This window comes from Xiphias gladius, chromosome 4 (genome assembly GCF_016859285.1).
Source record: "Xiphias gladius isolate SHS-SW01 ecotype Sanya breed wild chromosome 4, ASM1685928v1, whole genome shotgun sequence".
Taxonomy (NCBI): Eukaryota; Metazoa; Chordata; class Actinopteri; order Istiophoriformes; family Xiphiidae; genus Xiphias; species Xiphias gladius.
Window position 1 is genome coordinate 10,998,646 of NC_053403.1, and position 24,933 is coordinate 11,023,578.

General features: G+C 42.1%; 1 protein-coding gene across 4 annotated transcripts in view; it reads left to right on the forward strand.

The window, feature by feature from the left end:
* The window catches only part of LOC120789302 (nesprin-1-like), a 78,077-nt gene that overhangs the window by 18,377 nt on the left and 34,767 nt on the right, over positions 1-24,933 (forward strand). For 3 of the 4 annotated variants that reach the window (XM_040125944.1, XM_040125945.1, XM_040125947.1), the window contains 27 exons: positions 1,115-1,441; positions 1,907-2,059; positions 2,748-2,915; positions 4,139-4,315; positions 5,602-5,748; positions 6,025-6,150; positions 6,271-6,447; positions 6,618-6,883; positions 6,977-7,133; positions 7,243-7,641; positions 7,876-9,480; positions 10,189-10,526; positions 10,720-10,864; positions 11,120-11,338; positions 12,534-12,820; positions 13,313-13,478; positions 13,582-13,737; positions 14,150-14,302; positions 14,777-14,959; positions 15,140-15,277; positions 15,593-15,778; positions 16,515-16,637; positions 16,872-17,054; positions 18,084-18,227; positions 20,640-20,870; positions 22,894-23,034; positions 24,409-24,522. In XM_040125944.1, coding sequence (XP_039981878.1) covers positions 1,115-1,441; positions 1,907-2,059; positions 2,748-2,915; positions 4,139-4,315; positions 5,602-5,748; positions 6,025-6,150; positions 6,271-6,447; positions 6,618-6,883; positions 6,977-7,133; positions 7,243-7,641; positions 7,876-9,480; positions 10,189-10,526; positions 10,720-10,864; positions 11,120-11,338; positions 12,534-12,820; positions 13,313-13,478; positions 13,582-13,737; positions 14,150-14,302; positions 14,777-14,959; positions 15,140-15,277; positions 15,593-15,778; positions 16,515-16,637; positions 16,872-17,054; positions 18,084-18,227; positions 20,640-20,870; positions 22,894-23,034; positions 24,409-24,522 — 6,609 coding nt within the window. The remainder of the gene's footprint in view (positions 1-1,114; positions 1,442-1,906; positions 2,060-2,747; positions 2,916-4,138; positions 4,316-5,601; positions 5,749-6,024; positions 6,151-6,270; positions 6,448-6,617; positions 6,884-6,976; positions 7,134-7,242; positions 7,642-7,875; positions 9,481-10,188; positions 10,527-10,719; positions 10,865-11,119; positions 11,339-12,533; positions 12,821-13,312; positions 13,479-13,581; positions 13,738-14,149; positions 14,303-14,776; positions 14,960-15,139; positions 15,278-15,592; positions 15,779-16,514; positions 16,638-16,871; positions 17,055-18,083; positions 18,228-20,639; positions 20,871-22,893; positions 23,035-24,408; positions 24,523-24,933) is intronic. The other variant, XM_040125946.1, reaches the window with a different exon arrangement.

Here is a 24,933-nt window from a genome sequence, read left to right on the forward strand (position 1 = left end):
ATTTTATTCCTGATTGAATGAGTAGATGCTGAATGGAACTAACCACTTTTTCATGTAAAAAATCAAGATCTCTTGAAGGTTTGAATGGTTCTTAAAATAGTCTTGGATCTACACTGCACAGTTTTCGGCCAAATCAGATTTTGGAGAACTAACTATGGAGTACTTACTAACTGCCAGTTTCAACAAGATCTTGCAAGTTTGATTCAACATGCAGACAACCAGGACTGCCAAGAAGGATTCTTAATGTCAGGTGTGAGATAAGAGCAGATGTTTTCAATATGAAGTGGAGACAAGTAGTCATACCAAACTGAATCTACTACTAATGGGAGTCACCACAGAGTTTCTTGTTTTAGCTTGCATGTTGATCACACAGAATTGTATGGAATTGAGATATATTGAGTGTCTCCTATTACGGTCATAAGGCAGGGACATAGGCCTTGTTGCTGTAATGATGAACATGCCTGTAGCTTCATATTAAGCAGCAAACATGGATGTGTAAGAACAGGCACAGCTCTCATTATATTATAATATCAACAGGAGTAGCCTGAGATCTGGGGTTGTTGCAGTGTGAAGCTACTCTCTACTCAAGCAATAATAGACTGATGATGGAAGCTTGATGGCATCCCACCGAGTGGAGGTCTGTGTGTGTGTGTGGTGTGTTGTGGTTGCCCTGGAAACCCCTGTGGCTACTTCTGCCTGTTAAGGGTCCTTATAATTGGGTCCTTCTTTCATATTATTCACTGTGGTTTCTCCACACCATGACCTCCCAGTCTTATCCACATCTCACCGTGCAGGTGTCAGTCTACCTGATGGGTTCAAAGACTTTCAAACACGCTGCCAGGCTGGTCTCACTGACTGGGGCAGCACTGAAGGTGAAAGACAAAGAAATAAGTGATACAGTGTTCGAATGTTAACCTTAAAGTCATGGTAACTATGATAGTAGGATTTTTTCATCCAATTTTGGTACATCGGTACAGAGAAAAAGTCTTACTTTTTTCTTTAACTCAGCAATGTGTAAAATGTCTTGGTTGAGGGTTATTTAGTATAAAGGAATGGTGATAATACTGTAGCAACACTGATGCAAAGTTGTATTTCTAATCTCTCTTTCACCCAGGCTCTCCAGTTTGAGCTCCAACATGGCCACAGTTTCCTGAAATCCCTGAGGGAGCGGGCAGAACAAGCAGCAAGCTCCCTGGATGAGGCTGGAGCTGAGAGTTTGGGAGGGGAGGTAGAAGCTCGTCTTGCCCAGCTGGAGGAGCTCGCAAGTGGGCTGAGGCAGGAGCACAGCTTTTTAGAGCGGGCATTGCTTTTAGCTAAGGAGTTCCAGGACCGGTACAAGGCTCAGGCTCAGTGGTTGGTGGAGACCCGAGCTTTGCTCAACACCCCGGTGGAGCCCAAGGCTGAACTGTACCAAAGGAGAGCACAGCTGGCTAAGTATAAGGTATAGCAACTATTTAATTTCTCAGTCTTCTCTATCTGACTGTAGTATATTTAAATTTAAATCATGAGCATGAAGCCCTACAGGGCGTTGCATTAATACTGAGTGATTTTACACTTTGGTGAGTCCAAATGGCAGCGAGACGTTACTGAATATTATTAGCCTAATGGCTCACATGAGTGTCCTTGCATGTCTTAGCCCATTAACTCTAAAACTGAATATACTTTACATAACTGTTGATCATTTTCCGGAGTGTACCTTTGCTTTTTATATTGATAAATATCCACTGTGTAAATGGTCGAGAGTATAGTAAAACCCACTGGTAGAAAAAAACGCTTACATATCCACACATAATCTTTCAGTATTGAGTAATGATCTAATAATGACAATAGTAACTTCATATAACAGATGGTCTTTTCTCTATACTAGAAGATATAAAAGATACACGTTGTCCGTCTGTGTCCGCAGGCTCTGTTGTTGATGGTTCAGTCCCATGATGGATCCATCAGGTCAGTAGTGGAGAAGGGAGACGCTCTGCTGGCTTCTGTCCACTACCCCTCCATCAGAGACAAAATGAACAGACTTCAAAGGGACTACACTGAACTCTGTAAAAGAGCCATGGTGAGGACCTGTGCTCAGATTATTATTATAATAACAATTATTATTATTATTATTTTTTCATTTAAACTCGAAATAACTGAGGGCAAAGCTCTCAATTACAATGATGTCGAGCAGATACAAAATAATAAAGATACAAGATATGAGAACAACAATCCATTAAATCAAACATATATATACAAATAATAAATAATGTAAGGACAACAAACGGAATTAAAACAGGTGCAAACTGAAGTTAAAAGATGTGAGATTATGGATTTGACCAAGAGTTACCATCAAATTAATTTTTAACGCACTTTGTAGTGAGTTCCAAGTGGGAGGTGCAAAGAAACCAAAAACAGATCTACCAAGCTTTAGAGTCGCAGCCAAAGCATGCCCATACAAGATGTCACCATATTCTTAAACTGATACAGATTGTACAGAGAGGAAGAGTTAAATAATCTTCCCATGCAGAACATTTAGCAGATGAAATAAGGCAAAAGGTATGATCCCTTAAAAATTTCACTTATTGATTACATGTAACTCTTAAGTAATACAGACAGGACAAGGTTTAAGAAGAGTTTTTAATCTTTAGAGTAAGTCAGATATACTGTAGATAAAGGGCATGTAACTCAGTGCCAGGAAGGTGGATATAATAGTTTGTTCCATAGGATGAAAGTATTTTGTCTGCGTGTGTGCTCATATGATCCAGGCTCATTTGGAGAACCTGGAAGGCCAGGTGAAGGAACAGGAAGCTTACCACAACGAACTCCAGGAGGTGGAACGCTGGCTGCTCCAGATGTCCAGCAGGATGGTGACTCCTGATCCCACTGTGGGCGGAAGCTTGGAGGCAGCCACTCAACAGCTGGCCAGGCACAAGGTGAACAATCACATTACTTGGTTTTTTGCTTTTGTCTGCAAAGTTTGTAGCATTTGATACACATCAAGCAATGAGCCTTGAATAGAGAGCAAAAGTGCTGGGTTGCATCTATTTCAATCCTCAAGGAACTACCAAATATTCAGACTCTTGCCCCTTGGTATTTGCTGAACTTTCAGATGCAAAGTGTTACAATTGTTGGTGTTATTATAATGAATGAACACTTCGTACATCTAGTTAAACTTACCATTGTTTAAGTGAGGCAGGCATGTTTGTGCACATGCCTTTTGTATCAAAATTGCTGAAGATTTCACTAAAGCTGTCAGCAGGCTACTGTTACTGTTATATGATCAATCCTGGGGAGCTCAAATTATATAATATGGATGAAAATCATTAATAATTAGTATCAGTTCTGCTGCTGATTTAAATAATGTTTTTAACTACTTGTTGTTAATGTAAATTTTGCCATGCAAGAGAGACTTCAGTTGCCCAGACAGTACACGATGTCCAAAACTGTAGCATAGTTTTTTCCATTTTACATGACTGTAAACATATACAATAACATGGGGTAAAATGAATTAATTACTCAAAGCAAAAGTATGACACGGTACATTTGTGGAAAAATAATTGTCCTTGTTGGTTAACATGAAAGTTCATGCTGCATTTGGATAAAACTGGCAAAAATGGTCTGTGTCTTTTTTTTCCATGAACACTGAGATGTATGAGCTGTTTTAATGGATTATAACACATTGTTTGCTGAGTTCAGTTTCACTTGATAATTGTGTGATCAGCTACATTTCACCGTTTCATGTTATGTTCTTTTTTTTGCAGACTTCAAATTAATTTGGATAAAATACTCATATATTGATTCAATGATATATAAACAATACTTTGAAAAAAAATTACAATTCAGTTTCATCATAAAATATTGTCTCTTAATAATTTCTGTTTTAGTCTATAACTGACTTTGTGTTTTGAAACCCATAAGGGCCCATTCCTAATTCCCAAAGCTGTTGTCCTCTGTGAATTTCATCTTCTTTCAAGTTCATCCATTCAGGCCTGTCCGATACCAGGAGTGACCTCACTGTGCAGTTTCAGTCTGTTCTGACCTCTTATGTCATTGACCGGTGGACAGACTCATCCTGAAATATGTCATGTATATATAATGTATCATCCATGGACACTCTTTCTAACATGAGCCTACTTCGTGACTTTGTCCTTCACAGGCCATCATGGAGGAAATAGCAGGCTTTGAGGATCGCTTGGCAGGCCTGAAGGAGCGTGGAAACCACCTGGTACAAGGCTGCAGTGACCGTGTGCAGAGCAGGCTCAGACAGCAGGTCCAGGCTCACCAGCAAGGCACCAGAGACAGCTACTCTGCCATCTGTAGCACAGCACAGAGAGTGAGTGAGGAGGAGGAGAGCGAAAGAGGGAGGGGATGCAGAGGAGAAGGACAAAGACATGTATTCAGCGTTTGAAATTGTGAAATGGTTCTTACACATTTAGAATGTAAGATTTGTAAGACATATTGGTGCATTGGATACACGTACATTTGCACATGCATCCATGGATGTGTATGTGACTATGCGTGCATGCACAGACATACATGCTTTACATGTCAGTTCTGTTAATATTCCAACAGCCTAGGCATCCACTTAATCCTAAACCATTCTGACACTTAAACCCGTCTCTCAAGATAGTCCTTCTCTGCCAGTGTAGAGGGCACCACCAATTAACGCTGCCAAAGTGGAGCTCAACAGCAGCCATACTCAGATGGACCCCACCAGCCAGAATCACTAACTCAATCTACCCATATTAATCTCAGCATATCCCCTGTCAACTTCACTTTTTCATGCCTAAGCCAAAAATGGTCACACGCCACTATTCGGTAGATCTGGCGAGCCCTCTAATCCAGCCCCACTCTGTCATTTTGGCAACCTCTACTCTGTCATCATAGCTCACCTCCCAAGACTCCAACTCCACCACCTCTCATACATCCAATCTGGCATTGTGTGATCCAGCCACACTTTACCACTACACTGCTGGCTTCTCTACAACTGTGCCTCCAGTATTACGATGGCTGCCAACTGTGTCCCAGCACAACACAGCTCTAATATCCTGCCTGCCACTTGCCACCATGCCAACCTTCTAGCCTTTGCCAAATACACTGGGCAGTTTGCCAATACATGCCCCCCCCTTTTTTCAGGCTCTCATATTAACACTGTCAATCAGACCTTGCTGTTTGCTCTCCCCTGGAGGGCGCCTCCACATTCAACACCTGTCAAATATAACACTGCATAACTGCCTACTTGTTCGGGTTCTACTAATTAATGTGTCTTTGTGTTTAGCCATGCTATACTGACTTCAAATCTATGTAGTGTAGCGTTGTGCTCTCTACCTACAGTAGCATTTCTTTCATTTAATATTTGTGCTCTTGCATGTGTGTATTCTGCTGCTGTAGAAAACATTTTTTCCTCACTTCAGTTTCGTTGTTGAACTGAGTTTCAGGATCATACATTTCATGAATGTATGATCCTGAAGAAAATCAAGAAAATTGATCAAGAAAATCAACCCAAAAATGAGATTTCAATCTCATTTTTGGGTTGATTTTCTTGAAGGTTTATTATATATTAGTCTGTCATTCAATCCAGACAAATGGCACTTAAATGTATCTTTCTGTGTCTTACAGGTGTATCAGAGTCTGGACCATGAGTTACAAAGACATGTGAGTCTCCAAGACACACTGCAGCAGTGCCAGACCTGGCTGACCTCTGTTTCAGAAGAACCAGAGCCTCCTGCACATCCTCCTCTCAGCCTGGAGGAAGCACTACAGCAGGTCAGTAAGCCCCTACACAATCCTAAACAAGGGTTTGGTATGTGGCAACGTCATAATTGATTGGTTGATATTACCTCCTGAAATTATGAGCAGATCTCTGAATTAATAGTGTTCATATACATGGCTGTCATATAAAAATCTTACAGTTTGCTTGAATTCATGTTTTTGGATGGGGACCAAAAAGGCCAAATTACATGTAGTTTTGCAGATTGTCCTTAAGGGATAATATGATCAGTCAACAAAATTATCAGACCATTAACAGGCACTTTTTGGCAGGTGAAACAGGAGCGGGCTCTCCAGGAACAGGCCAGCACTTACCTCCAACTTGTGTGCTCAACCTGTGACCTGTCAGAGCCAAGGGTCAGGGAGACTGCAGCAGCTATCCAGCAGGTCAAATTGCAGGTCAGTTGACTTGAACAAGAGACAGTCTCAGTGCCATGTTTGCTGCTGTAGTGGTCAGTTGTTCAGCTTTCAAAATGAAATACCTTGTATGAAAAAATTCTGATGTGTATTTGTGTCTAGAATGATGAGCGTATGCTGCTTTGTGAGGAGGTAGCAGACAGCTGGAGGGACATTGAGGAGCAGAGGGGAGATCTGGAGGTCCAACTGAGAGAGACAGAGCAGCAACTTCAGAACCTCATCAGGAGACCTGCAGAGCTGGAGCCCAAGATTGCACAAAACCACCTCGACAAGGCACAGGTCTGTGTTTGGTTTGTATGCTAAGGATAAATGATTTGTGCTTAAAACAGTTTGTTTTATTTTCTATTGTAGTAAAGAAACTTCTCAATGTCATTGTCTAGACAAATTGTAATTGTTTTAGACTAATCAAATAAAGTAACTGACTTCAGTGTCTGTAATCTTTCCTGCAGGAGTTCCTCCAGCAGATTAAGGAGAGACAGTCGGAGGTAACCCATTTGAATGAAGCCATTGGTAGGCTGACAGATGGACAGGTCTCTCCTGCCCTGGAGGAGATAAGGAGACTTAGAAGAAGCTGGATGGACCTGGGCCAGCGGGCTGAAGAGCTGGAGGCTCAGCGGGGGGAGGACATGCAGCGAAGTGGGGAGTACCAGGAGAGCGTAGTTGCTGTGGAGGAACTCTTCCACCAAGTATCCAGGGAATGGGATTACCTCGCCAGGTATCTGTACATACATTTCTAAATGAATGTGTGATTTATATATCAAGACTAAATAAACCAGATGTCCCTCAAACCATGTCTGTTTGTACTTAGGGCTGACACAGAAAGTACAAGTGAGCATCTAGAGGCTCTAAGGAAGCTGTCCAGTGACCTGGAGGAGCAGAAAACAACTCTAGAAGAGCTCAGAGACCAGAGACAAGCTATTCTACCTCGAATCAGCCTGCTAGACAAAGAGCTGGCCAAGCAACAGGTGGAGCTCGATTTCTCATAGTTCTTCAGCCATTTCCTAACATGGAAACATTATAACATAGAGTTTGAGTATTTCATCCAGTTTTATACCGTGCTCTGCCTCTCACCAGGTGGGTCACCTGGAGCAGCGCTGGGCCCAGCTGGAAACCCTGATTCAGCAGAAGATCCAGGACTCTGCACAGACACTGGAGGATCTGGCTCGGGTGGAATCCCAGCTGAGGGATGCCCGGGAATGGGTGGAGGAACAGCGGCCTGCACTTAACTCTGCGCTGAAAACCAGCCCGCCCCCCGATTTGGCACAGAGTTTTCTGTTCGACCATCTGAGTGTGTGTGTGGAACTTGAGGCGCGTCAGCAGCTGCTGGGTCAGGCAGTGAGCGAAGCCCAGGCTGTGGCTTCCAGACTGGGGCTGAGTGAGAAGAGATGCCTTCAAGGGCTTGTTGAACAAGCCCAGACTGAAGTGGAGGCTCTGGGGGCTCGGGTGGCCCAAAGGAGGAAGTACCTCAGTAAGGTAAACAGCTGGATTTTTGTATTGGATGCAAGTAAAATTTTAATTATGTCTTAAAGGACCAAACTTGCTTAAGGTCTGGTGGGGGGAAAAAAAAGGGTGGTCCAATAAACAGATTGTAAAATAGCCCCATGTTTTTACTGATTAGACTTTATGTAGCAGGAAAAATATGTTCTATCTTTTTCAAGCTCTTAAAACTTTATAAATAATTTGAAGCGTTTAATTCTTCCTCTCTAGGCCTTCACAGAGAGGACACAGTTCCTACAAGGCTTGGGGAGAGCAATGTCTTGGGTACAGCAACAGGAGAGGAAGGCTTTAATAGATGACCACATAGCGCTTCTCCCTGAGGACCTGGCCAAACAGGTTGCTGCATGTCGGGGTGTCCAGAGCGGCTTACGAGCTTACCAGAGGGAGCTGGCATCTCTCTGGGTACAAGGGCGAGAGCTGGAGAGAGATGCCACCGACAAAGAAAGAGCAGAAACTCTGGCAAAACTTGAGGAGCTACAATCGGTCTTTGAAACCGCCCTCCAGAGGACCACTCAGCGTCTCACAGACCTAGAGAAAGCCTTAACCTCTAGGAAGTACTTTCAGATTGACCTGGACAAGACCTGCCACTGGTTGAGACGAGCAGATGCCATCACCTTCCCTGAAATCAATTTAAGCAATGTTGATGAAAACTCAGAATTGCAGACACAACTTTCTAACTTTCAATATGTCCTGGAACAAGCTTCAGAATATGAGAACCTCCTTCTAATCGTCCAAAGAATAGGCCAGGAGATCCTCCGTACTCTGAATGAGATTGACCATTGCTACCTAGATGAGAGGCTTAATGCCCTGCCTCAGCAGTACAATGCCATCCTAGCTCTAGCCAAAGAGAAAAAAGACAGAGTCCAACAAATAATCCTAGAGAGAAAAGAGTTCAGCACTTTCTTTGATATTACTCGTAATGCACTGGAGGAGCTTCAAGAGCAGTTTGACAGTCTGGAGAAGCAGACTATCAGTATTAGAGAGGAGGACGTTGTTTGTCTAATTAATGAATACAGAAATATTAATGAAAGTTTATTCCACATTAGCCCTGCTGTGAGAGAACTTCATGGCAAAAATGAGGGGTTCCTCTGTAGAGGTCAGCAATACAGAGCTGAAGAGACACAGCATCTAGTCAGTCTCCACAACACACTGAAGAGAAGAAATGATAATAAAATTAAACACTTAGATAATTGTTTAATAACTGTAGTTGAACACAACAGAGTATTAACCAATTTGGACTTAGAGATAAAGTCTGTTAAAGAGAAGTTGGTCAGACTTAAGTCAGACAAAGAAGTAGGTGCCATAGATAAAATCACAAGTCTTTATTCAATGCTAGAAAGACTGGATGTTGTGAGCTCTCAGACTGAAAAATGTATTTATCAAACTGAGGGCCTTGGTCTGAAGTTTGAACCTGCTGCCTTTCAAGAAGCTACATTGCAGCGAGAATCCTTGCAGTCCTTACGGCTTGAGGTAAAATCTTCTGTTGACGAAATTGAAATGAAAGTCACAAAAAATGAAGATATCACAAGAGAGACTGAGAAAATGTTGCAGTGGCTGAGGACCATCAAGGACAAATTGGAAGAGCCTTTGACCTTTTCAGAGGTCAAAGTTGAGAGGGTACATGAGGAAGTGCGCAAGCTGGAAATCATGGAAGAGGAATTTAGAAGTAGATTGAGGATAGCAGATGCCTTTGGTAGCAGAGAAAAGCAAATATATTGCAGTAGGAAAGAAATGGTTCCTGTCCATGTTGAAGAGAAACTACAGGAACTGGCAAAGCTGGGAGCTGAAGTTCAAGAAGAAATTCGCAAGAAACAGGTATGTGTACATTCAGAAATTACAGTCATAGGGACATTTTCTGTCCATTTATTTTTCTAACCATGGAAAATACTACTTCAGCCAAGTTCACATTCTCAACTCATCTGAAACCCGATCCATCATTCATGACTCGAGCCTACTAAATATTATTTTCCATTTCCTGTTTGCCCATACTATCAATATTAATAGGCTCAGGGAAGCTGAAACATTTAAAAGGCAGTTCAAGAGATTCCATGAAGTCTGAATTGAATAAGTTATTAATTTATAACTGTTGTGGGGATTTAATATGTTTAAATACCATATTCCAAAGATTCCATTATGCTGAATAGTAGGTAAAAGTTACAATCACATATCAGAGCCTTTTCTAACCTGCAAAGTTTTACAGAGAAAAAATGTAAATACCATTCACTTTATTCCCCACTGAGGAGAATTTTGACCTTTGACATTTTGAGAGGAAGCTTTATGAAAACTTGAATTCCAAAATTAGTTTTCCAACATATTATACATACTACTACAGTTAAAACTGACAACTGAAGTAAGGCTGTAGAACAGTATTTTGTTACACATCGGCACACAATATCCTAGATGTATTTTGCTGACATGGTTGTTGCAATGACCTGCATTTTTAACTGCATTTATGTAAAGAAAAACTCTTGTAGAGAAGTAGCAAATACTGATGTTCATAAAATCACTTTCTGCATATTCTAGCTGGCTGTGGATAAAGTTCTTGCCCTGGTCCAGAGGCACCACCTATCACTACAGTCCATGCAGAAATGGCTGGACTCTGCCGCGGCTTTGCTCCAGAGGGTCAGCTCCGAGGTGGAGCTCGAGAACCATACAGATTGTATGCTGGACCTGGAAGAGATTTCAGCCCAGGAAAAGAGGTTTACAGCTGGTTTAGAGGAACAGAGGACTTTGGATTCTCTGCTGGTGGATTTTATGGAACCAAGGGTGATGAGTGGACTCAGAGAAAAAGTTGAGAAACTGCACCTCAGAAACACAGAAGTCAAACATCAACTGGATGCTTATAGAGAAGTGTTGCAAAGGTGTGTGTTAATGTCTTCATATGTCCACTATTGTTCATGTTTGTACAGTATATTAAGCCAAATAATGAAAGTGTACATATGCAGTTTCTATTCTACATTTACATTTAAATATATTCAACATTTCTACACTTACACTCTACCTATTTTTATATTATTTCACTCTGTGGTTGGTAATTTGTGTAATTTTTCTCAGATGTGCAGCTCTACGGAGCTCCTTCCAACATGAGAGAGAGACACTGGTTGAACAGATGAACGACGCAGAAAGCAAGATGGCCATGTTCACCACAGCTAAAGCTACCAGTATCCAACAGGCAGAGGACAAGTGTCAGCGATACAAGGTGGGTCACTGTCTTACTGTACACTTAGAAAACGGATGGCTGTTACATTAGATTCCAACATTTGTTCTTGTCATGGCAGCGTATGCACATTAATATTTAAACAGTTGAGTGTTTATGCATTATTCTTTGTTGCTTGCGTGTCTGTGAAATTGAAACTTTTAGGAGAGAGTTTTAGTTTCCCATGGTATAAATGTCTCAGAAGAATGTGTTTATTTAAAAGACTTTTGTGTATCTTTTGTCATCTTCTGACTGTAGTCTCTTGTGGCTCACATCGACCTGCTGGAGTTGCCTCTAAACTCCTTGAAAGAGAATGCAACAGAGTTAGAGCAGATCATCTCTCAGTCCAGCAAAGGTGTCACCAGCCACTCTGTGTCGTCACTATGGCAACGGTGGAACAGGCTCCGCGGTGTGGCCCGAGCCCAGGAGAGAGCGCTGGAGGATACCGCGAGGGAGTGGAGGAACTTCACAGAGAAGGTAAGAGAGGATAACTAGCCACCAGCATGTCCGGTGTCATTCCCCAAAACTGCTAGCATTTACTGACGAGGCTGTTTATACTCACCGGGCATTCATTGCCAACGAACAGACATGTATACCAAACTGTTCTTGCCTCTGCAGATTTAGGTCTAGCGCGGCAACAGCTGAATACCAGTTGGTGTGCTGTGATGTAACTCCAGGCTTCAGGCCAGTTGTTTCCGCCTGCCAAAACACTGTGTCATATGAAGCGTTTTCCCGCCTTTTGACCTATTTTGAGTGTGAAAACTGTCAGTTCCCAAGAATCCTCACAAAGCCCTGCTCCTAAAAAGGAAATGAGGTCAAACTGTAAGGAATAGTCACTTCCTCATAGGTGGCACATTCCTGTTGTCAACTGGTTTTGAATGGCCCCTTTGTTCAATTGGACATGATGTCATTCTCTACAGTTGAGTCCCTGGACTCTGGTCTCTGCCTATGACTCTCACGGAGAATACTGTGGGCAGGAATTTAAAAGATTATTAGTGAAAAGCAGTCACAGGTGAGGGCAAAAGAAATATTTCGCTCTCACATTTGAAGGATTTTTAGATGCTTGAAGAAGTTAAAGTGTCCAATATTTTAAAAAAAACTGGAGACAAGTGACAAAAAATAAACTTATAAAACAAATCATCCCTTTACTTATCTTGTGTCCCCTTAAATTTATGTGTCCCAGCCTCCATTTCTGGAACAACTGCAGTTTGGTTTTAAAAAGTTATGTTTACACTCAATGTGTCTCACCAAATGCATTTTGTGTATCCTTGAGGTCTAACTAATGTGTTGAAGGCAATTCCTTTCTCATAAAACATTTTGAATTCTTTAAATTCAACATTGTTTACATCGTTGCCTGCTGGCAGTGTTCTTCTTCATTGCCCTTGTGGGTGCATTGCTACAGTTTATGCATTTTATCACCATCAGCTGTCGTCAAGTGGATCAATGTGATACTGGATGGAGGAATTTGCCTGGTGTTGAGCACATGTACATGCACTATACAAACCAAATGGGGACCCACTCATAAATAAAACTGCTCCATGGTGCTACTAGTGGTCAAAACCTCCACAGAGTAAATACTCACAGATCACAGATATACTAGCCTACTCTGAACCATAAATCTGCTGCATCAACTGAACTGAAATCCTTGAACATACACCTCTCTGGCCCTCAGATGGAGAAGGTGTGCTCTGTGTCCAAAGACCTCCACAGTCGTGTCCCAGACAGCACGGTTGAGAAGGCTGCAACTAGGACAGCGCTTCAGAGCCTCCTAGAGTACCATGACTCCTTCAGCCAGGAGGTGGAGAGGGAGCAGTCCATCCTGGCCCTGCTTAGGCAACACACCCGCAGCCTCAGAGGAGAGGAGGAGGAGAAGGAGGTGATGGAGAAAAAGACAGAGAATGGACACGAGGAGACACCGTGCCTACAAGAGATCAGAAGCATGCAGGAGCAGTATGACAGGTGAGTGACCCAGTGGCTGCTCCTGGCAACCAAAAACAGGATTTACCGTGACTTTATCTGAGCTGAAAATGTATATTGATAGCTTTTAACTAGAGAATCAAATTTAAACTCACCTCAAAGGGGAATGACTACATAAAGAAAAGGAACAAGAAGCCTATCTAGAAAACATTTGATATTTTAAAATAAAAGATGATCCTTGTTCACTTTAAGTTTTATTTTGGCGAGTGGATTTTTTAGTTGTTTCACATTTTTTTTACATTGACTTCTGTCACTGTACTGCCTGTTATTTTCATTCTGAAAAGCCATCAGTGTTTTCAATATTTATGATATTTTTAATAGAAAATGTTTTTTTGTGTGTGTGTACAAGACACAGTTTTATTGTATTTTATTTTCTTGCCAGTTACATATCATCGTATCAAGGAAAGGGACAGGACATATTTCTCATTAAGAGTGAAACATTTTATATCAATTTCTATGCTGTGTCTTGTCTAGTCTTGTGTTACGGGTGCGGGCAAGCAGGGCTCAGGTACACCAGGAGTTAAAGGAAAGAGAGGAGGTTGAAAAAGAGTTGGGGTTGGTCAAAGGATGGATCCAAGACACTCGTGGCTTATTGCTTAGTCCAACTGCAGACCTGGATTCACTGCTTCAAGAGCTAGAGGTAGGCCACTACATGTACACGCAGACACGAAAAATGTTATCATTTAATATAACAGAAAAGACTGTGATTTTCAGTACATCATCTGATGTTTTGTGGGTTTTAGACTGCACATGGTGAGGTCATCAGCAGACGTAAGAGTGTGGAGCGCATGACAGAGCTGCAGCAGTCTAAGTACCAGGACCTCCAGGCTGGTCTGCCCTCAGAGCTCAGCATGCAGCTGGCTGAGGTGGCTCTGGCTTTGGGCTCCGCTGAAGACCAGGTGACTTCTATTGGCTACAGTTTAACATTTTATTAAGTGTGGTAACTTTATTAAGTAGTTAGGACTGTCACAAAGGTGTTGCGTAGGTTTTATAATCAAATACTATGCATAAATACCAGATGTTGACTGTATCTTGTGTTTGTTGTGTTAAGGGCTTTATATTATGTATTTAATTTTTTAGTAAATAAAAAAAAAAGCTGTGGCAACAGTTTAAAATGATCAAATTACTTCCTGGTATGTAAATGTACTGTATGCACCAGTGTAAAGCTTACACTCTCTTGTATGTGCTGTGCTGTACTGTCTGGAGTATGACTTCCCTGCTGCAGGACTCTTTCCATAACCTTTTGACATTGCTGAAAGGCTTATGTTAGACAGTTAAGTGAAATGTGTGCATTTCTGCCATTTGCTTTAGGTCCAGGCGAGGGAAAGGGAGGTGCAGCAGACCAGAGATGTGAAAGAGGACTTCAGCTCCCGACTCGAGGATATCGAGGCAAAGCTGAAGACCATTGCTTTGAAATTGGAAGACAAGAATGCCGACCTGGAGGAGGCTAAAGAAGAGACCAAAGTAATCAACCAGACAGACTGACTAATTAACAAGCAATTAACCCCGGTTAAACTGGCCATTCACTTTGCAGATGTTGAGGTTAATGAGTGTGTTAGAGTTGGAATGGCATGAACTGAATTCTGCCATCAACAGTGACCCACTTTTGAGAGGAGCAGTCCAGATGGGAGTCTGGGCCCCTTCCCTTATGTTCTCCTTCTTGTTGCCCAAACTTTTTTCTTCTGTCACTCCTCTGCCCATCTGCAGACCCAGAAAGCTTGTGTAGTCAAAGGAATAGTTTGTCTGATCTGTAAAACCACAACTTGTTGCTGTTTTTTTTACAGATTACAGATGTTTAGTGAGCTTTAGAGGGGCTGGTAGGCAGATTGTGCTACGTTTTTAGTTTTCCCCTGCTCTTTAACTCCCCCCTTTTCCTTAATCTTTCTCCACTTTCTCCTCCCTTTTTGGCTTACCTTCTCACTCTCCTCTCCTCTCCAGGCTCTTTGTGAAGAGTGTGAATCCTGTTGTCGCTCTCTGGCAGAGTTAGGAGTAGCAGTGCAGGAGTTTGGTGAGCAAAACCCTCTGCTGTGTAAGCAGCTGGGCGATGCCGTGGCCAAACTGACAGAGCTGCAGCGCCACACAACACAGCAGGCCCAGGACAGAGCCAACAGACTGAAGAAGGTGAGATGTCCATTCAGTTTACCAAAGACAAAGACAAGTTCCCAGTATTGCTTGTATGAATGAACAACAAATATATGGAAATCGTTTATATCTTTGTCAGGATTTTGTATAATTTACATTCCTTTACATTAATGTTCCTTATGCATTAATTCTTGACCCTGATCTTTCACTTGTGAACAGGCGGAAAGACAGGTGGAGGAATATCAGGGTATGAAGGCATTCATATTGGGCTGGACAGAAAAGGCAGAGGCTCTGGTCACTGGTAACATCATCTGGAGCTCTGCTTCCCAGCTGCAGGAGCAAATTCGAGCACATCAGGTGAGTCTTACTGAGTCACAACGCAGGGAGTGTGAATGGCTTTAAGAAGTCTTGAAACTGCTGTTCTCCTATGCAAAACACTGGGTTCCGATACACTTTATATTTACTTTTCCACAAATACTGCTTTTTCCCTCATGAGCCTATTAAATCTGAAGATACCGCACAAATTTGCAGCTAATTAAACTCATACACTTGTTTGATTTCCAATGAAATGTCATGTACTGTACAGTGTGTTGGCCAGACTTAATTAGTATAATTGCTCCATTAAAAAAGGCTCCTCTCTTTGACTTGTAATTTATGTTCCTATGGTGACAGGCATTGCTGCGGGAGTGCCGGGGTCTCCATGGTGACTTGGAGGCCATGGGGGAGAGGGAGGGGCAGCTGGGGGAGGTGTTGCAGATGGAGGGCTGGAGCCAACAGGTGAAACACCTCAGCAGATGTACTGAGGAGCTGCAGCAAACTGCTAAGACTCGCCTCCAGAGTCTGCAGGATGCAGCAAAGGTAAACGACATTCTCACTTTCAGGCAACCATTACAGGAATTAGACATCAGTAACACTTAACCTCAAAATCATTTTAGGGTACTATGACCAAATTATCTTCATTAATTAAAATTCTCAAGAGTCACAACTAATTTTATTTCATAAATCCAAACATATTGGTGTATGAAAAGAGGTGCTTTTCCCTTCAGAGTGAGTCAAATACACCAGAGCCACAACCCAACAGTGCCCCCTTGTGGTCAATGACTAACCACTACACCATCATGATGGAATGAACTGTTTGCGCAGCAGTAATCTGTTACACTCATTTGATGATATTCTGTCGCTGATTGTTGCCTAGAACATTGCATGTTGAAAATATGTGTACAATTCCTCTTGAGTATGGATTTTTTTTTCTTGCTCTAAACTGCAGACTTATTTATTTATTATGAGTGGCTTCCACATGAAATACATCTAGGTCAATTAAAATTTGTAGATGAAGAGCTTTGTTTTAAAGGCATACCTAGCTTTCTATTCATAGCTCAAAGTGAATGGAAAAATGCATTTGCAGAGTGGTGTGATTTAAATATCTATTACTGGAAGCAGGTCCACTTCAGCAATAATAGTTTTTTGAAAATCAATTTTTATGTCCTGTGTATAGAAGCTACATTGTATGTTTACGATACGTACATTATAAGATACTCAAACTCCCGCATGTGCTTTCCCTTTATTTTGTTTATCTGTCCATGTCTGTCTTCAGGACATGTTGCGACTGGAAGCAGAGGTAAAGAGCCTCCATGCAGGAATAGACCAGATCCAGGTGACACTTGCCTCCCCTGACCTCAACAGACTAAGCCTCAGAGAGCAGCTCACACAGAGACAGGTAGACTCACACATTTGAAATGCTTTCTGTGTGTTCAGCCTTTACACAAGACAGATCAAGTATTAGAGTTTAAGAGACAGAGAATACATACACACAGTGCATGCCTGCAGTTGTAACAGGACGGCCACAAACAACTTGCAGCTTAAAAGCAGCTTTTCTGAACACAGTATTGCTATATCATACTCCCATTAAATTCTCCTTGCTCTGTAACATCCCTCTTCTTTCCTTCATAAGCGTCTGTTAGTGGAAATGGAGGGCTTCAAGCAGCAGGTGGTGGCGGTACAGCACTGTCAGAGCGCCCTCCGGCTACCAGAGGAGGTAGTGGTCAGTCTGCCTATCTGCCGTACAGCTCATACTCTGCAGCAAGAGGCCAGCCAACTGCAGCATACCACCATCCAGCAGTGCAACATTCTGCAGGTAGAGGGCAGTCCTCAAATTACAAATGCTGTTGATTACACATATTAAGTCAAAGTTTATATAAACAACAGAGCTCAGAGCTATAATCCTGTTAAAGCATGATATTGCCAATGAATGTGATGAAAGGTAATATGTTTTCGTATTACCTTATTTTCATCAGTCTTTCCCCAAATTGCTTTATCTTTCAAGTTACACACTGCAGACTTGAAAATCCTGAGTAGTAAGTAGTAGACAGTTGCCTCTGAGCAGTTGAGCTGTACAGAAAAAATCATTATTTCCCTGTGAGAAGAGTTATGTAATTTTACTTTGTCACTTGCTGAAGTGGATGCTCTGAATTCTGCTGTAGTGTCCCAACAGGCCTCCTTAGGTATGTCTGTGTTTTCTTTTAGCCCCCATCAGACCAGTATTATCCTTAAATCCTTTGGTTCTGGACTGATTTTGCATTTAAGCTCATTGTAGTGAAGATTAGCTGTCAGACGAAGAAACAACTGACCCTCAGAGACTATCTGGATGACGGCCACTTAAAGCATCTGAGCATTTTTGCTCGGAAGATTTAAATGAATCTGTATGTGCTCACAGTGGTCTGGCTCAGGCTCATATTTGAGATAAACTGCCTGTATGCATATTCATATCTTAAACACAATAACCACAATATTCTGAATGTAATGGAAATGTAGCATACACAAACTACAGAAGTCCACAATGAACAGAAAAGGTACCGTGTTGCTCCAATATCAGCAAATCTCAGATAACATGCGGGATTTTATATATTTGAATATACTGCATATTTATCCTGTTAATAAATGCCACACTAGAATATTTTATGTGAATACAATTTCATTATCATGGTAGCATTGCGACATAGAGAGTGTAAGAAATTATTTCACTTAGATGACATCTGGTGACACTGACCTTTGACCACCCTGGAGAGAAATGATTATTTGTCTTCAGGGATCAATAATATAAATCACCCTTTAAGATGATTTAGTGCAGCCTCAGACTTACCTTCTTATGCTTCCTCTTCGCCAGGAGGCTGTGGTGCAGTATGAGCAGTATGAACAGGAAGTGAAGAACCTCCAGAGATTAATAGAAGAAGCACATCGCATCATTCAGGACCGGCCTGTCTCCACCAATAACATACAGGAACTTCAGGCTCAAATACACCACCATGAGGTGAGAGAAGACACACACTTTGTCTCTGAAACTTATCAAATTATAAGTATGCGGACACCCGAGCATTACAGCCATACTGTGTGTGATTTTTGAACATGACATTCCATAACTATGGGTATTAATATGCTGTTATTAAAGTCTTCTATGTTCTGAGAAGGCTCTCCACAAGATTTTGGAACCTGACTGGTGGGATTTTCTCCCATTCAGCTATAATTGTATCAGTGAAATTGGCCACTGATGTCAACCAATAAAGAGTCGCTCGCAGTCTGCATTGCAGTTCATCCGATAGGTGCTGGATGGGATCAGGCCTCTGTACAGGCAAGTCATATCCCTCAAGACCAAACTTGGACAACCATATTCTATATGGACTTAGCTTTATCATGTTGAAACAGGAAAAAAGAAAGTGCCTTCCCCAAACTGTCGCCTCAAAGTTGTAAGAACACTATCGTCTAAAATATAATTGAGTGCTGTAGGTTTTTAGTTTTCCTTTAATTGAAACGAAAGGGCCTAGCCTGAACCATGGACAGAGGGTCAGACCAAAAATATACTTTCGGCCATATAGTGCACTTTAGGATTTATGGGTCTTTATTCGCAGAAATAGTCTTTATTCACAGAATGCATAACTTGTCAGGAAAAAGTACCCCATAAAACAGCAAAGCAAAGCAAGAAGAACCTACAGAGCTTCAGTGGTTCAACTGTAGATGAGCAAGCAGAATCTTAAATAAACCAGGATGACAGCATAATTGTTTTCCTTTAGAGCTCCTACAATATTTTTCCTTTACCTTAAAGGGGCACTCCGATTGACATTTAAGAGAAATAATGCTGATGTCTTAAATGGCTTTTCTAAATAGCTCTTTTTTTAACATCAAAGAGCTAAGATTGAGAACAGACAACTTGAGTCATTAGATATTTCCTGTATTTGTAAGAGTGTAAAACAGCTAGAAAGGTTGAGGCAGCAGGAAATGTACAGTATATCTTAAAATAGTTATGGGCAGCCCTGAAGACTGAATCAGACTGTGCTTCCGTCATTTAGTCATTCAGCCATAAGAGTAGTTGAAGACGTCAAAATCATCAGTTCAGTGTCACATTTCTGCAGTTTTTGGGCTTGTTGTCATTGCTCAATGTGAATTTTTTTCCTATTACCAAAAATGCAAACAATGGTCAATTAATTGATGTTTGTATAAAACTGCCTGAAATCCCAAAATGAAAACATCATATTTAATCCCGTTTTCACACTGTTATCAAAGCAGTCCTGCCAGACAACAACTCTGGGAGAATATTTACTGTGTTGTGACTCAACAAGCCCAACTCTCGCACATTCTTCCTTTATCCGATGGTGCATGTAAATCTAATCTTCATGGATTCCTGTTTGATGCAGTGTAGATGGTTAGAGGGGGTTTCACTTGCATTATTTAAGCCCTGTGCTCTCTGTTGCAGTTGAACTTTGCTGAGTAAGTGTGTTTGATCTCCCATGTGGTGGTGTGGTGTGTGGGGGGCAAGGCAACACATTTTTTTAATTACATTTTAACTTTACCTGTGGGGTTCTGGCAGATTTGATTTACTTCTGGTACTTGACAGGGAACACATGAGGTGTTTGGAGACATTTTCTTGTGCAATCTCTCCATTGCTGCAGAGTGGCTTGGCATGGCAGTGTGTTTATGTCTGAGTTTGATCTCTAAGCTGAGCAGCATAGTTGCAACTCCTGTCACATGACCTGATTATCAGTGCATTGACCATCTGCGGGACAGAGGGAGGAGGAGGAGGAGGAGGGAGGGAGGAGCTGGACCAGCCTGTCGGCTCATACCATAGCTGTAATTTGACACCGTCTCTGTCATTCTTCCCCCATAAACACTCCCTCTCTCCTTGCAGCTCTCTTTTGTTGAAGGGAATCTGCCCCTAGGATTGGTGGAGGAGGCAAGCAGCAAGGGGGGGTGCAGGCAGTGAGATCACTTCCTGTTTTTCCTCACCATTTGTGTATGTGTACGAGAGGGAGTGTCTGAGGGATTTTGAACCATTTCTGCAAGGGTCTCTCTCTCTCAGCGAAACATCCTGTCTGTTGGCTTCACCGCCGATCTGAGTCACCCGCCTCTGTACTGCTCTCATTCGCTCAGAGATACGGAAGAGAGAGAGACAGAGAAAAGAGAGAGAGGGAGAGTGTGAGGCAGTCCTATTCTCTTTCTGCGCTTACACACTGTGATGCCAAAAGCGAAAAACCAGGGGGAGAACAGTATGCGTCTGCTCTGCTTACTCCTCTCATACCGGCACCACATTCAACGCTGAACCAACTCAGCCATCCCCTTTTTTCAGCATCTTATTTAACCAGGAACTATTGATCTTCCATTGTGGCCTGAGCTACGCTCTCCTGACCCTGGGGGCGGTGGTGTTTTCTGTTTGGGGGTGATGTTTTGACAGGAGCTGGCCCAGAAGATCCGTGGCTACCAGGAGCAGATCGCCTCGCTCCACTCCAAGTGTAAGATGCTGACGGTGAAGGCCAAACATGCCACCATGCTGCTGACGGTCAGCGAGGTAGAGGGCCTATCGGACGGCATGGAGGAGCTGAGCGATGAAGAGTTGCCCAGTGCTGTGGCAACCGCTACCCATGTTGCCACCAAGCAGCTTCCAGCACACCCCTCTGTCGTCATGGTGAGTGGCATCGCCTTTTTTGGACACATACACAATCACACAGACACTCACACATGCACATACTACATAGCTGTATGACTGTCTGGCTGATATTTGTGTGCGTTTGCATGTGTAGCCTTTGTCTCCCTTTCTTTTCCAAACCACTGGTTCTCAAAGTGGAATACAGGGATCCCCATGGGTCCTTTTGGAGTTTCTAGAGGGCGTATACATTTCACAGTTCACAATAATGTAATTAGGTTAAAGTTAACCCAAATTAGAGGGTGTCTGAGGATGAAAGTTATGATTGCAGGTTTAACTCTGCTCCCACAAAGTTATATCAGTACAATTCCATTGCAAGTTAACAACAATATAAAAAATCTCCTATATGTGGGCCCCTGGGATTGCATTTGCCTAAATTGGGATGCAGGTTCTTGTGCATCTATTCAGTAGTTCGCGATAGGCAAATATGAAAGAATTCCAGGTTCAGTATAGTTTGTTTCTCTCGGATAGTATCCCGTTTGTCTCCTTCTCTTTCATTATGTTTCTGATTTTTGTTCTGCACAGAAATAACAAGTTTTTTTACCTATCTTCCTTTCACCTCAAATGTTACTATTCTGGCAGTATCCTGTTGTGTATTACAGCACTGATACTCTGCTGTGTCATTTCATTTTGCTTCATATCAGCCCAAATCTGTCTGCTGGCTACTACACTATGTCATCCTCAGCTGGATCATTCCTTTTTCTTCAGTATTCGCACATTAGTAACCACCTCACTAGATTTTCTTCCCCTGTCTTTCTGTGGCTCTCTTTCTGATTCAGATTTCTTCGCTTCCTTGCCTTGTTAGTGCAGTTTGCGGTGTGTTCAGTCTCAGCAGGCCAGGAAACAGGATATTACTGCATGTGTGTGTGTGTTTGTGTGTTTGTGCGTGAGCAGAGCACGATAAGATTTTGTGTATGGCATAAATAGGATGCTGGAACTGCTGATAAAGTCATTCAGTTTCCCCACACAGGCCCGTGTGTTTATGCTCTTCGTTGCATTGCGTTGCATCATAAAGCCCAGGAAAAAGTCCTCAGAATATAACAAGGTCCTGAGTCAGTCGGCCAAGTTCTGAATTAACTGCCAGAAAGCAGCCCAGCAGGGCTGCGCTCACATTTCATCTGTACCTCTCTACTGAATCATGCAGGCAGACAGACAACTGTGCTATGTCTGTGACAGCTGCTGCTGCTGCTTCTGATGTATTCACTAGTCCCAATCTCTGTTAGCTATGCCATGCTTTAGTTATGCTATGTGTAAGTTTGGTTGTGGTACTCCTGGGGATTTCATTTACACTTCTTCCCCTTACTGTTAATATACTGTTTTTTTTAATTTCACTTTGAACTTACTTGTAGTGCGTATTTTTAATTGTGCTTATGCATCAGAGGAGTAGATAAAGAGGAGTATTTCAGGAAAACATAGCATAAATATCTAAGAGAAGATTCAGACTTGTCTGTGATATGGATACTGTTTCTGTGATGGAAAGGAAATTACTGTGGTTCTGAAACTGCAACTCTACAGTATGCATGAGTATGCGTGCGGTGTGAGCAATTACTGTGTGTGTACTTACTGTATGTGTGATTTTTCCGTTCCCCTGATTTATCCTGTAAAAAATCCTTGTGGCTCATTCATTGCCTCTGGAATCCAATGTTTGTCCGTTAGCACAGAGCAATGCTACACTGAATTATGTCTCCTTAATGCTGTGCTATGGCAGCGTGTGTGCTATGGTCGCAGTGTTATATGTCAATAGCAGTATTGTGATCTAATAGGTCTCCTCTCCATGTCATTGGATTACTGACTGTGTAGTTAATCAGCAGTGTGCTCACTGTAATCTGGCTAACCTGCACTCCCCCATTAATTTTATGCTCTCTCTTCCTTTGTCTCTTCATTTTTCTCTCTCTGTTTCCTCTCTCCTTTTTTCTGCCTGTTTTCTGTTCGGTCGCCCTCTTCCTTTCCCTCCGCCTGCTTTTTTGATGTGTGTGTTTGATGTGCCACGTGTATGTGTGGTCAGATGACAGCCGGCCGCTGCCACACACTCCTCTCCCCTGTGACGGAGGAGTCAGGGGAGGAGGGCACCAACAGTGAGGTCTCCTCTCCCCCTGCCTGCCGCTCCCCCTCCCCAGGGGCTAATGCTGATGCTCCTCTTAACCAGGTATTGCAACCACCAACCAAAAAATTCCACCCAATTTATGTGGCATAAAATGTCTGTCTTTATAAGTAACTCAACCAGATATTTAGTCTTAAATGCTGCCAATGGGATGAGATCATTTTGATGTTTTCCGTAGTTAATGAACATGTCTCAAAAGATGTGTTTGTACCCAGTGACATTGCTGGATACAAGTGGAGCCATTTCATTATTAGTGCAGTTTTTATATGCATTTAATTTCAAGATATTGAAGATGAAAGAAACAAGCGAGTCTGCATCTGGAGGTGTCACATTTTTTTGTGTGTTTTAATAAATATAAAGTTTTAAGACTGAATATGTGACTAAATAACTTGTAAAGATGGACATGCAAACTCTGCCACCCAATCCCATCCCATCGCCATCTGATTCCCAACACCAAACCATGACCTCGCCATCATCACCACTACCAACACAATGGATGTTTGAGTTGCTGTGCTGCCCCTGCTTTCTCTCTTTATCAGCATTATGTTTGCAGACTGACTTTGCTGAAGACAGTGTGTTGGCCACTTGCTTTTTCGCTGAGATGAGAATGAGACTGTATCATTTTGTAAACATAGCTAAGTTAATATAAAGTAGCTTTTTTTGTGTGTAACCTGTTACTTAGAATGATGCAGCAGTGAAACGGCAGCACTTTGTTCTGGGAGAAACAGCAAAGGTCATGGTTGCTGTGTAGCTATTATTGTGACTTGTAAATACGGTCCTTCTATTTTGCAATGCATCAGTGAGCCTAACTGTTGAAGGAAGACAAAAATCAATAAGGCGGAGTGTGGGGCAGTTGGAAAGTGATAGAAGGAAAATGTCATGGGAGAGAGTTTAAAGTAATCTCATGGGACCATAACCAGATACTGCTGTGAACACATCCACAAAGAACAAAACAGATATAACTCGCAAGTCATAGGTAGTGCTTACTACTTTAATATTTTGGTCCATACTAGTCCTGTTGATGTATTTGAGCTTGTGGGTATCCGGAAAGACCATAACCGAAGGCTAGCATAACCATTAACTCAGTGATATGTGGCTCTGTCAATTCCGTTTAGAAAATTAGGACAGATTGAGGTCATTTTTTTCAAATGCTTACGTTAGTTTGTATTTGAAAGTGGATAATGTATTACTGTGTACTCCATGTATATAGAGTACAGTATTATATCTACAGCAGATATGGGCTTACTTCCTTAAAACGTTCCAATTGAATTGCATCGTTGACTGTGTTTTTGAGGACATAAGGACGTATCAAAATCACCACACCTCCTCAGTCAACATGAAAAATACTGTGGCAAGTGTATACTGTACATACATTTGCACAATAATGAAACCCACAATGACTGTGTCGTTGTGTCACAGGGTCGAGGCGCCTTAAGCCGAGCGCCCCTCCAGGAGCTGTATGACCCATCCATGGAGACAAGTGCTGCTAACCTTGATGACCTGCAGAGATCCTGGGAAACACTCAAGAATGTGGTACGTCACATCATCAGCTGAAATGAAATAATTGAAATCAAATAGAAAGTATTTCGCTATATTCCCCTTATTCCATACAGTATATTCGGTATGCCATTTCTAAAAATTTCCTTCAACCAACCAAATGGTAGAAATGGGCCAGTTCAATAAAAGCTGCTACGCTGATACATTTTTAATTTAAAGTACATGCCCTAATTTTTTTCATAGCAAGGAAATCTTCCGTTTTGAGGCTCTATTGTGGACTGTACCAGAATCAGGGAGTTTATTTGTAGCAGCACGACATTAGTGCCAAAACTGGAATTGACACAAACACAAGCAGTTCTGCAGCAGCCCTTTGTCCGAGCTCCTGCCCAGCTGCCATCTAATTTTTCCCATCATTCATCTCTTTCTTTCTGTCTTTCTTTCCACCCC